This window comes from Apodemus sylvaticus, chromosome 13 (genome assembly GCF_947179515.1).
Source record: "Apodemus sylvaticus chromosome 13, mApoSyl1.1, whole genome shotgun sequence".
In the NCBI taxonomy this organism is placed as follows: domain Eukaryota; kingdom Metazoa; phylum Chordata; class Mammalia; order Rodentia; family Muridae; genus Apodemus; species Apodemus sylvaticus.
The window spans coordinates 32,963,122-32,976,545 of record NC_067484.1 but is presented as its reverse complement, the minus strand read 5'-3'; the positions used below and the strand labels follow the sequence as shown (position 1 = coordinate 32,976,545).

Genomic DNA, 13,424 nt, shown 5'->3' with positions numbered 1-13,424 from the left:
AGGAAATTAATAAAAGACATATGTATTAGGGCCAGCAAGATGGCTCACGGGGCAAAAGCGTTCACCGCCAAGACTGACAGCCTGAGTTGGATACTGATTCCTGGCATCCATGTAGCAGAAGGAGAGAATCAACTTCGTCAAGTTGTTCTCTAACTTCTGCACTTGCAATGTGGCAGCACACACATGCACATGCATATACACACATGCACATGCCTGTTTTAAAAATCTGTATCGATAATTGTTATTCCCTTTTCTTTGTAGCCAAGTTTTGTTTTTGTTTTTGTTTTTGTTTTTAATTATGTCAGAAATCACCTTGGGATTTTGGCACATTCTTTTTTATTTACATTTTTTTGGATTTGAACATTTTGACTATATATATATGTGTGGACCATGTGCATTTCTGGTAGCCATAGAGGCCAGAAGTGGGTGAGAGGGTGTCTGATCTGTTGGAGTTACCCACGGTGGTGAGATGCCGTGTGAGTGCTGGAACTGAACCCTGGCTTCTCTAAAAGATCAGCAATTGCTTTTACTTGTTAAACCATCTCGTTTGGCCCAAGTTTCAGGAAGCTTTTGCTTAAAACAAAAGGTACAAAAGTGAGCTGATTTGTCTCTCCCTCTTGGGCACATTGGCATCCCAACCATTGGTGCCTGCGAATGTAACCTTATTTGATCTGCAAATCAAGTTAAGATGGGGTCAGGAGAATCAGGGGGGAAGGGCAGATGTCCATATAAGAGGCAAATACGGACAGAGCCAAACACATGAGGAGAAAGAACCCACTTGACAACAGGAACAGAGATGGTAGCCTGGTGCTTACAAGCCAGGATCATGGGTGGCTACCAGAGGCTAGGGAGAATCCATGAGGGAGCCTCCTCTAAATTGGAGGGACCAACATCTAGATTCCAATCTCTAGAACTTTGGGAAGATAAGTTTCTGCTGCTCTATGCCCCAGTCTGAGGCAGTTCATTCCGGAAGCCTGAGGAAAGAAACACAATCAAACAGCTGCCTTACCAGGACTACTCACCTCTATTTTGCTGTGGCTGTGTTGAGAAGCATCTCGATGGTCTCCTGAGAAACAAACAGGACAAAACAAGTTGAGTCTGCGTGTGTAAAGCCTCCTACCTGGATTTGCAAACATAGTCACAATGTCTGATACTACCTGTGGGACAGTGAAAGGCAGTCTGTGGCCTGGTTGAGCGAAACTTACCCCAGAGACTCAGTAGAATATTCTACAAGGGATGGAACTGTGAGCCATGTTCCCAGATACTTAGACTCCTGACACCAACTCCATACTCCTGACTCCTCAACACCATAATCCTGTGGCCATCAGTCACGTAGGGCCAGGCCCCTAGTATTTTGGCTAGACTCTACCCCCAGTCTCCTGGCTACAGCCAGGTTTTGCCCAGCCCACAGTTACCTGGCAATAGCCAGGTAACCCAGCCCACTATAAAGGGGGGATTCTTGGCCCCTACTAGCTCTCCCTTGTCTCTTGCACCCCTGTTCCCTCTCTCTCACCATTCTTCACCCCTCTTTCCATGTGCTCATGGCCATCTCTCACCCCTCTATTTTTTCTTTCTCTCTTTACTTCTCCATCTCTTTTTATTTTTCTACTTTTCTATAATAAAGCTTTAAAACTATGGGCTGCCTCTTCTTATCAAAATCCGATGTGCAGGAGCAATGGAGCAGGCCTCAGCATCTCCGGCCTCCAGAAAGGACCCAGAACTTCCTCTCCTGGCCAGGCTTCCTTTACAGGTACATGGGGCTGTGTCAGAACGGTCCCACATCCTGGGCAAGGACCTTCCCCCTAGCTGGGCAGCCTCCCTCTGCAGGTACAGGGGTGCCCACCATCCCTATATGGATATTTGGGCCTCGCTTATTTTCCCTACAGCTACCCTTGGTTTTGGATGGTTCTGGGATAAAAACACACACACCTTATGAGTTGGAAAGATGACAAAATAGAAGAATATTAGACCCAGGCATTGATGGCTCATGCCTGCCTATAAGCCAAGCACTTGGTAGGCTGAAGTAGAATCGCCATGAATCAAGGCTAGTTTGGGTTCTGTGGTGAAATTCTCTCTCAAAAACTAACTAAATACATAAATAATTCTAAGAATGAAGAATATGGTGGAAACCATTATATGGCCTGCAAAGGCTAAAGTATTTACTGTCTGGCTCTTCACAGAAAAAGGTAGCCAAATATTGACCAGAGTTGTTTCAAATACAGGTATTTGTCCTGCTATACTCCTCTGGGATCAGAATGAAGTCCTTTGATATGCTTTAGTCTGCCATTACAATGGTGACAAATTCCTCAACCCCATAGTGTCCCATCTTCCTTGATGATGGGGAAATTCATACATACTATACATTTTTTCTAAAGGGAAAAATATACACACACGTGTATTTCTTGAAAGGCAATATTAGCTTTAATATTGTTTGTGTATGTAAAGAATGCTTTAGAACATAGGATGGAAATAAACTATAAACTATTGTAACCATTTTCTATTGTACAGCTTGGTCATACTCATTGTGGTCACCTTGTGAAACTGTCACAAGACTGTTCTTATGTTGATAACTAAGCTCTAACATCATACACTAACTTCCCATTGCCCTTCTGAAACCTTGGTAACCAGTACTCATCTTTGTCCCTGTGGCTTTAATTGTTCTAAATGAAGTCATAACAGCACCTACTTTTGTGCATGTGTATCACTTAACACAATAAGTGAGGGCTCACATATTGTAGCACACCTTGTTCATTTCTTCATTCGTTGATTGACATTTGGTTGTTCCTACCCTTTGCCAAATATGAATGATGCTGCTATGAACACAGGTAAGCATGCATCTCCTTGTGTAAGCACACTGTTGAGTACAGTGTAAAGATTATCCTTGTGTTACTCAAATGCTGATTTCTCTGCCCCCATATCTAGTTGCAAGCAGACATGGCATTGTCATGCTTGTTCTAAGAATCTCCAGGTCTCAATGTCATATGCAAACATTGTTTCCATTTATTCTCTGATTTGTCAATAAAAGTTGATCAGCCAATGATGGACAGGGGAGAGAATAGGGCTGGACTTCCTATCCTAGGCAAGAGAGAGGAAGAGAGGATTTGGCCATGACCAAAGGGTCCAGGAGACACCATGGGAACACATCTGAAGCAGAGAGAAGCAAACCAATACTAAAATGCAAGTATGTTAGGGATTTTGGCTGGGAAGAAACCAGATTGGCTTAGAGAAATGGAATAGATTAGTAACTGCTCAGCTTTTGTGCTGTAAAGCTTATTAAATAAATCTTATAATCTCAGTCTCATTTATTTGGGAGCTAGCTAGGCTAGAGAAAAAAACAATCACTTTAAAAATTGGCTCACAACCATCTGTAATGGGATCCGATGCCCTACATTGTGCTCATATAGATAAATAAATCTTAAAAAAAAAAGTACTAATATTTGATGCCCAAAGTGGGGCTTGAATCCATAACCCTCTACCTACTGAGCTAGTAAAGATACAGAAAAAAAAAAACCCAAACCAATCTCTTTTAAAACTGCACTAACATCCTTGGGTCCTTGTTTTCAAATCTTTTGAACACAAATTATTCCTAGATGCAGAATTGCTAGAACATGTGGCAATTCCTTTTTTAATAATTTGAGGGGTGTTTATTTCTAATTATTGATCTCTCTCTCTCTCTCTCTCTCTCTCTCTCTGTGTGTGTGTGTGTGTGTGTGTATTGTGTGTGCATGCATGCGTCTGTCTGTCTGTCTGTCTGTCTGTCTGTCCCCAACAGTGCCCATGCTCCTTTAGCAGTTGGAGTCCATACAGGGAGAGCACCACCAGCCATGGAAGGTAGGCTCTGCTCTAGACAGCACCCCAGGAATGCTGCTTCTACCCTTCTACAACAGCCAACCACTCCTGTTTTTGCAGACCCAAAACATAACCAAGCCTAATAATTGAAAGAATGCCTCTGGCGTTACTTTGCAGAAAGACAATAACCCAAGCTTCCAGTGCACTTACAAAGATGACGTGCTCTGGCTCCCCCACCTCACAATCATCACTCACCATAGATGGTCCCGTTAATGCAGCACTTTTTGAAGGTCATGATATTTTGCGTGAGTGTCCCCGTCTTGTCAGAGAAGATGTAATGAATCTGTCCTAGCTGCTCATTCAGTGTGGTGGTCCTCGCCTTGGCAGGAGTGTCCTTCTCAGCATAGTACATCTGCAGGTCCCAGTTGATGAAATGACTCTGTCCCAGACGAATCACTTCCACACTAGGACAGAAGAAGGCTTCAGTGGTGAGCAGAGGGGACAGGCAGGGAACAGATTCTGCTCTCCCTGTGCACATGGGAATGGATTACTTACCTACTGCTTTGGTTTGAAAGTTAGTGTTCACTCCTGTGGTGGTCAATCGTTCCTTTTAAAAAGACTTATTTAATTGTGTGTATGTGTGTGCGTGTGTGTTTGCGTATGTGCATGGGAGAGCAGGTGCTCAGGAGGACAAAGGTGTTGTATCTTCTCAGAGCTGAAGTTACAGGAGACTGTGAGTTTCCTAACTCAAGTGTTGGGAATCACACTTAGTTCCTCTGCAAGTGCATGTATGCTCTTAACTGCTAGGGCATCCCTCCAGCCCTGACAGTTAATCATGATCATTCACTTGACAGGACTTTATAATTCCCTGGGAGACACACCTCTTGATGTGTCCATGAGAGTGTTTCTGAGAGAGGTTTACCTGAGGTAGGAAGGCCCATATAGTGGCCTGGGGTCCCCAGACTGAACCAAATGGAGAAAGTGAACTGGGTTTCTGTGTCTGTTTCCTGACTATTGTGGATAGAATGTGACCAGCTGCCTCATACACCTGCCCCCCATGTTTTCTCTAGCATGATAGACTGCAAGCACCTTCAAATCATGAACCCAAACAAATCCTTCCGTAAGCTTCTTCTAGCAGATATATTGTTATGCCAATGGGATAAGTGACTAACATTACCCTCCCCCAGCCCATAGAGTAAAACCTCATCATCAGTGCAACAGCACTGAGAGGTGGGTCTTTTTTGTGATGGGTAGGTCCAAAGGGCAAAGAGCTCACAAGTGACATTAGTGCCTGCATTTAAGAAGCCCATGGGAGCTCATTGCCTCTATTTCCAAGAGATAATGCAAGAAGAGATCATCTGTGACACAAGTGTGGCGTCTCACAGCTTATCAAGAATGCTGCCCTGCCCCTGATCATTAACTCTCCAGCCTCCTGAACTATGAAAAGTAAAAGCTCTGCTGTCTTGAAGTCACCCAGTTTAGAAGCCACATGCCACATGGGGATCCCCTGACCAAATGAATATGACACTTCAGGCTCAGGGACATTAGGACAGAGCCACAGAGACAATCACCTCCCTCTTTCATTGCCCCTCATAGCTAGGGACAGCTGCGATGGCCAAGTTCACCTGTACAAAGTGAACTACGGTCCCCCAGGTGGTACACCATCATGTGCCAATTGACTGGAGTCTTTTAACAACGAGAGCCTTAGTGCCTTACCACACTATGGAAAAAGTATATTTGCTTCCTAAAGTCTTAGAAGTCATTGAATGTCCACAAGGAGATATTCTAAGAGGCTCATGCTGGTTTTAAGGCTTAGCTGTAAGAAGATTGTTTATATACGCAGCAGCTGCTAAGTGGGCAATGGATAGCTGTACAACAAGTTCTATGGATGGAAATAGCTCTCTCCCTTCCAAAGGGCAGTCCTACTTGGTGCTGAACACTCCCTGCAAACAAAGCAGATGAAATCCCTGACTTAAGCATCAACAAACCCAACAGAAACAACGCACCAAATATAAACTCGCAGAGGCTGCACATTCTCTGCAGAAGATGAAGGTAGGGAGGAGGATAGAGACCAACAGGGAGCGGAAGTGACCATTTAGGTCAGGGTGGGGGTGGGGGACAGAGCCATGGGGATAAGGTAACACCCAAGCCAAGGTCTGAGGAAAATGAAAAAGAATATGAAGTCACGTGTAGTAGGATGTGCCTGTAGTCCTAGCCTTGGGTGGAAGAGGCAGAAGGGTTGTGATAAGTTCAAGGCCAGCCAGTTTGAATAAAGAGTTCCAGGCCTGGAGTATAAAGAAAGGCTCGGTTACAACAAACAAACAAACAAACAAACAAACAAACAACAGGACCAGGAAATGACTCCATTGGTAAAACGAGCTTGAACACCCATGCAGTGGTTGATACAAGCCTGTAATCCAGCACTGGGAAGTAGGCTCAGGAGGCTCGCCAGTGCTTACTTAACAGTCAGTCGGGCCAAGCTGGTGAGAGTTGCAGGTTGGTAAGGGATCTGGTCTTAAAAAAGGACCATAAAGAGCAATGGTTGGTATGCTGGTGGGCCTGCTCATGCCTCTGTATTGGAAGGCCAGGCATGTACAGCCATCTGTACAGCTACGGTGTATTCATATACATAAATAAATCTTTTTAAAAAAATCAAAAATCAAAACAAATGTCAACAGCAAGGGTCTTCCTCTATTGCCTGTCATCTTTTGAGATAGAGTCCTTCATTGAACCTGGAGCACACCATTTTGGAAAGACTTGCTGGCCAGTGAGCCCCAAGGATCTGCCTGTCTCCATGCACCCTACCGCCATTCCTCTCCCTGAAGCACTGGGGTTACAGATGCACACCAGCATATCTAGCTTTCATGAGGGTGCTGGGGATTCAAACGCATCTCCTTGCTTGTGCAATAAGGACTTCGCCTACTGAGCCTTCTCCTTAGTACTGCCATGCTGTCTTGATGTCTTTTAAAGTGGCTACTGGACAGATGACAGTTCCAGGGATTTACTTCCCTCTCAGAGAATATCAGTAATGACATATATGTTAAAATTCAAATAAAATAAAAAAAAAATCAAGGGCTGGAAAGATGGCTTAGAGGTTAAGAGCACTGACTGCTCTTCCAGAGGTCATGAGTTCAATTCCCAGCAATCACATGGTGGCTCACAACCATCTGTAATGCAATCTGACGCCCTCTTCTGGTATGTCTGAAGGCAGCTACAGTATACTTACATATAATAAATAAATAAATAAATCTTTGGGCCAGAGTGAGTAGAGGTCCTGAGTTCGATTCCCAGCAACCACATGATGGCTCACAACCATCTGTACAGCTACAGTGTATTCATATACATAAAATAAATAAATCTTTTTGAAAAAATCAAAAATCAAAACAAATGCACATGTAATAAAGTTTAAATTAAGCAAAAGTTTCTATTCTTAAAATATTTATTTTATATATGTGAGTACACTGTCACTCTCTTCAGATACACCAGAAGAAGGCATCAGATTCCATTAAGCCACCAGAATTGAACTCAGGACCTCTGGAAGAGTTGTCAGTGTTTTTAACCATTGAGCCATCTCTCCAACTACAAGTAAAAGCTTCTAATGACACATGAGTGTGAGATCCCAGGGACCTCTGGGCTGTCATTTACTGAGGTAATGACTGACTGCTACTCTATGTCTATAATGCAGTCTCTCTTCTAAAGGTCCCAAATCCAACTGGTCAATAATTGTGAATTTTGACAAGAGAGGAAGAAGGAGAAAAGAAGAAGATTATAGGACAGGAAGCTGTGACCTTGACCTTTTGCTGAAATTGGGATTGGCACTGAATAAAGAAACAGTGTTTAAGAGGCCGAAGGAGCAGGGGACATCTTTCCTACCAGGAGGTAGTGGCAGGAAGCAGAGACCTGGGAGGCGAGCAAAGACGGAGCAACAGAAATGAAGACTGTTCTATTAAGAGCACAGAGAGTCTTTGGAAGAGAAAGAATTTTTCCATGGCATTCTTTCAGACTCTTTTTGAACCCCATGCTTTGGAACCCACTGAGAAAGACTCACCAAGCAAATGACTGTCACCTTTGACCATGGGATGTCACTGGCCTTATCTGCCCAGAGGACAAGATAGAAAGTGCCTGGCACAGGGTAAATAGTCAAAGTCCATGCCCTTCCCCTGCCTCACCCTAAATTCCAAAATGGAACTTATTTTCTTCTTCCTTTTGACCTTTGCAATGACGATTGCTAAGACACAACAGTTTTGCCTGAAAGCAAGAGGCCAAGAAGAGGCCAGGCTTACCTGACATAGAGAGAGATGGGCACCATGGTGTTCAGTACAATGATGTAGCCCCAGAAATTCAGGAAGCCCCGGTAGGACGGTGTGGCATTTTCTCCATCGTAGAGGTACCAGGAATAGTTGCCAACTTGTGCTTCCCAATACGCGTGGCCAATGGCAAGGCCAGCAGAAACCAGGATGAGAACAATAAAGATCTAGAAGACATGTATTCTAAATCAGGATCTCCAACACCATCTCATAAATTCTAATTACGTTATTTAGCACTTTATTACATATGACCTTTTAATGGTTTGTAAAAAAAAAAATATTACATTTAGAAGGAAACAGGACCGTAGAGAGAGACTTTGAACGTCTACAAGGTTTTGATGGGTTGCTTTACATTTATAAGGCTAGGTTTTCTTCCAAAAATAATACTTTAAAGGAAGAGCCAATGTCTTATATTCAATCCTTGAAGTCTTTTATGTGACAGGGCAGGCTCTCAGCTATCATCACTTTGGACAATAACATATTGTTCATGAAGAAACTTCACCTTAGCAAAAAGCAACTTCAAAGAATACTAAATTGAGAGGTTATAAAAAGTACTCAATGCAAGTTGTTTTGTTTATTTTATTTTTTCCTCTTCTTTCTTTTTCTTTTTTCTTTTCATTCTTTCTTCCTTTTTTTAGAAAGGTTCTCATGTAGCCTGTGTGCCCCTTGAGCCCCCTATATACTAGAGAATGACTGTAGCTGTGCCGATCCACCTGCTTTTACCTTCTGGGTGTTGGGCATAAAGGCATGTGCTACTACATTCTGTTTATAAAGCAGAGGGGGTTTATTTATGTTAGACAAATTCCTTACCAATTGGGCTATATTGCTAGCCCTGTTCTGTTTGCTGAGACAGACTTTACTGGGGAACGCAGGCAGGCTCTGAACATTCAATCCTGTCTTAGTTGCTGAATACTATGAATATAGGAATGAGTCCCATATCCCCTTCCCCCTTGAAAGGCAGGGAAAAAAAATCACCCATATTTGGGTAATTATACAGGTTCAATGTTATAGGAGTTGTGTGACATTGTAAATGTGTTGATTTGAATGACAAAATGTCCCCATAGGCTTACGCATTTGAACATTTGGTCCTTGGTTGGTGGTGTTGTTTGAGAAGGCAGTGACATTTTTAAGAGGTGGAGCTTTGCTGGAGGAAGTCTATCATTACGGGTGGGTCTTGAGGTTTCATAGCTTGCTTCCATGGACTTCTTATTCCCTGTTGCTGGTTCTTGGTTGCCAGGTCCATCTTAGGTTTCTTTGGCTAGGTGATGTCTTATTAAGTTCTATTCACCGGGTCATGAGTCACAAAACCCCACCCCTTCCCCCTCTTCCCCTCTAAGTTGCTGTTGGTTATAATATTTTATCACAGCAACAGAAAGGTAACTAATACGCTAGATAAGATTATCTAAGGTACAATAGATATCATGTTATGGAGTTTAAAAGCATATGTTTATGGGACAAAAAAATTCAAGTCAGTCTGTGCTATATAGCAAAACTCTGTCTCAATCCCCACTCAATTTTCCTAGAAATGGTAATAGTAGTAATTTTCCAGAAAATATAGAGTTTTAAACACAGACTCTCCAAGTACTTTCTTGAAATGAAAGGGGCAAGAGGAAAGACAGTGATCTGAGTGCTTGCATTGTGATAGTTACAATGGCATTAGAGATAAATATTCCAAATCCAAGAAATGTTTTCATAAAATTGGGGGTGTGGGGAACACTCAGAATACTTTATTATTTTCATGTGGCTGTAAGTATGCACATATTTAAACAAATTATAACTATGCATTCTGAAGAGTTTATACATTCAGCTTGAAGAGAATATTTGAAAAGCAGTTCTCCTTAGGAAATAGGACTGCTTAGACTCAGACCCCAGAGCACTCAGAATAAAGTCAATACCACAGCCCAAGTCTACGCTCCCTTGGCTGGCATATGGACACTTAGGTTTAGGGAGAGTTTTCCAGCTTCTTATTTCTGAGTCTCTTCTAACAGCCGTTCTCAACCTTCTCAATGCTGTGACCCTTTAATACTGTGACCCTTCACGTTATGATGACCCCTAACAATAAAGTTATTTTCAATGCTACATCGTAATTGTGATTTTCCTACTGTTATGAACAGTAGGAAATATAATGAATATAAATGTCTAATAGGCAACCCCCATGAAAGGGTGGCTTGACCTCTTAAAGGGATCTCCACCCACAGGTCAAGAACAACTGTCCTAGAAGAATAGCTTGCTGTGCCTGTTTGGGCAAAAGCACCTTTTATGCATTTCTACAGTAAGTCTAGAATTTGGAGCATGGCGGGTCGGTGAAGCCTATACACCCAGCTGCCAACTAAAAGTCTCTTGGGAGCTCTGCTGTAGACAACAAGGAATGGATAGAGCCACAAATTGCTGCTGCTGAAACTGAGCGCCTATTTAGTGTGACTCCAAATAGAACCAACTTCCGCTAGATGTGCCTCGTGAGCCTTCTGCTTATTTTGTCAATCTTCTGCTGCAGCAAGACATGGGTGTGAACACCAAACCCAGCAAGTCTTTCTACTCTTGAGCCTGGGTATGGCTTTGAAGACTCTCAAGAAACGTTATTGCTAATCTTAAAATATATACACACACTTGCATGTATGATAATGACCCCCAAGGGATGCTAATAGCAATAATGCCCACTCTATAGTTCCTAGATTTTTAACAATCCTGGCAAGAGGGCAAATATTTTAAAGAGAACTATTTGTGCCCCCTCTCTGTGGTGATCAGTCTATTGAAACAATGCTCCTCAAGGAATTGAAAATCTCCCAGGAATCTAATGCTGGCTGATGGGAAAGGCTGAACCCTGGTGCCGGCCAGAGGATTGGAACTGGATCTCAGAAAATGACGGACCAGGGATGGGTGGGACCCCAACCCAATCAGGATGGCTTCTTCTCATACACTTCTTCTAGTTGAGATTAAACCTCATGCCAGGACCCTGATGAAGCTGTTTCTCTTCCCAGTGTGGCCACACTGAAGAACTCTCTGTTTTTAACTAGTACTTGCCTGTTTCATTGTCCTATCGCGTTTAAGTAGCCAAGCCCCAGCTTATTGGGAATGCCAGGGCCGAGCCTCTGACCCTAAATGTCTAGTAAGGGCTCTAATGTAATATTCCTGGTTTTTAAGAAGTCAATAGCCAATCATGAAAATTCCCTGGGATCAGCCTCTGAACTTTCTCTCCCCAATGGGGTTCTCTTGCTTGAAGTGCAAAATTTCCCAGAAAAGTCTTGAGAGTCCCTTTACATCTATCCCATTAGGCTTGGGGTATCCAGGCCTCTTGGCATTCCATATAAAGATGTTAAGATCACCTTGCATTAGAAAAACACACATCAAAATTAGAGCAAAAGTCTCCCAGCTAACAGAATGAAAAATAAATACCGTGTACACCATGTAGTTCATCAAGTAATCAATTTTAGTTCTTTTAAATCTGGTTTTCCCGCTGTTCTTCATTATCTTTGTGTCGGCACCTAAAAATGGAAATTTCAATGGGTAGTAGTTGGAAAATTCAATTAGTAAGCATGTCAATAAAATGACTCTTTCTGTGATTTCAATGGGAAAAGAACAGTAAAGCTTTTCCTGCCACTAACTCATGACAAATACTTCTGATCTGGCTCTCCAGTCCCTGCTGGCTCTGGCACATTGGTCCTCCTGCCTCAGTCTCCTGAGATAAAGAGCCTGGGCCACCATGCTCAGCTCTTTCTTTAAACGCTAAGAACTCGAAGCACATTCAGGAAGTACCTGCGAAAATGACCAGCCCGTGACAGACATCGGTGTTTCGAATCACACAGCCACGCAGCAGGATTTTATCAGCATCCAAAGGAAAACTTTGGTTTCTCCAAAACAGCGTTCCCGTGAACTTGTCTAACCGATTGTTCGGTTCTTCACATTCAATGAAACCTTTTTCAAAAGGTATAATTCACATAATCAGTCCAATACAAAAGCAACACCCCCTTCCCCCCCCTTGACCCATGGAGACCGAGTAAAACAACTAGAATTTGAAACAAAGTAAGGTAGTTCTGTACAAACCATCAAATGTTGCCAAGTTATCTTCTATTTGGAGGTATTGGTCTGTGATTTCCAGGGCCATTTTGAACTTCAAATTGGTTTCTCTACAGAGAAAATGAAAGGAGCACAATTTGTCGCTCAAAGAATCAAAGAGAAAATCCCATAGAGTAGCATTCTGCCTGTCTAGGAGTGAGTGAAGCCTAATTAGCCTGCTCCGTTTTCAAACTAATCTTGAGTTTAGATAGACCAATCTAATGGTCAAGCAAGACCATAAACCTAAGATGTGCCACGCCCTTTTGCTGTGTGCCACCTTGCCAGTTAAGACAAAACACAGCCTTCTTTGCAATTGCACTTCTTGCCCCCAACCTGGTTCACAGCATGCTGCCACACAACAGTATGCAAAAACAGACCCAGTGCAGACAACCTGCTTAGCACCTTCTGTTCATATATACTTTCTAGAGCAGGCAATCGGATGTGTTTCAAAAAAGGTAGCTCTAGCCAGGAAAGGAGGTGGTAAGTATATTTAGGCTGCACTGACCATAGCCCAAAGGAAAGCAAGTGGGAGTGCTCCATGGGAGAGCTCCATGATGTCAGGGGAGCCCCTCCCTCAGCAGAGTCAAGCTGCCTTCTCTGGTGTAGTCAGTAACAAGGGAGGCTCCACTCCTTAGGAAGCTGACTGCTTCTGTTCTGACAAGGCATGATGGGACTTCCTGTCTCTGGAAAGTTTCAGAATTTCTCAGCACTAGGAATAAGGATTGTATGATTGGACAACCAACCAGCTGATCCACAGGGCCAGAGAAGGCCAGCTTTCCTGTCCTGTGATTCTAGCTCTCTATAAAGCCACAGGTTCAGAGCTGGAGTATGAGAAACGGGGGCCACGGGGAACAGAGCCACGAACTGTCCCTTCTTATGTGACCGCCAGGCTAGCTTCCTTGTGTGATAATGTATGTATGTATATATATATGTGTGTGTGTGTGTGTGTGTGTGTGTGTGTTTTCGAGACAGGGTTTCTCTGTGTAGCCCTGGCTGTCCTGGAACTCACTCTGTAGACCAGGCTGGCCTTGAACTCAGAAATCTGCCTGCCTCTGCCTCCCAAGTACTGGGATTAATGCACCAGCACCATCATCGCCCCGCAATAATAATTTTTATATCACCCTGGGCCTCAGCTTCCTCATGTAATAATAATAATTACACAGTTGTTAAAATGTCCTCACATGGTTAAGTTCTCAATAAATCTACTTAAAATTGCTCAAAGCCCAGCATTTATTCTAAAAATGATAAAAGAGTTCAACATTTTCTATTGGCAAA

General features: G+C 43.0%; 1 protein-coding gene across 1 annotated transcript in view; it reads right to left on the bottom strand.

Moving 5' to 3' along the window:
• The window catches only part of Atp8b1 (ATPase phospholipid transporting 8B1), a 137,734-nt gene that overhangs the window by 34,070 nt on the left and 90,240 nt on the right, over positions 1-13,424 (bottom strand). Inside the window, exons 9-14 of the mRNA XM_052201387.1 lie at positions 12,138-12,220; positions 11,850-12,008; positions 11,490-11,578; positions 8,073-8,263; positions 4,045-4,253; positions 1,023-1,066 (exon numbers count right to left, since the gene is read on the bottom strand). Of these exons, the coding sequence (XP_052057347.1) occupies positions 1,023-1,066; positions 4,045-4,253; positions 8,073-8,263; positions 11,490-11,578; positions 11,850-12,008; positions 12,138-12,220 (775 nt within the window). The remainder of the gene's footprint in view (positions 1-1,022; positions 1,067-4,044; positions 4,254-8,072; positions 8,264-11,489; positions 11,579-11,849; positions 12,009-12,137; positions 12,221-13,424) is intronic.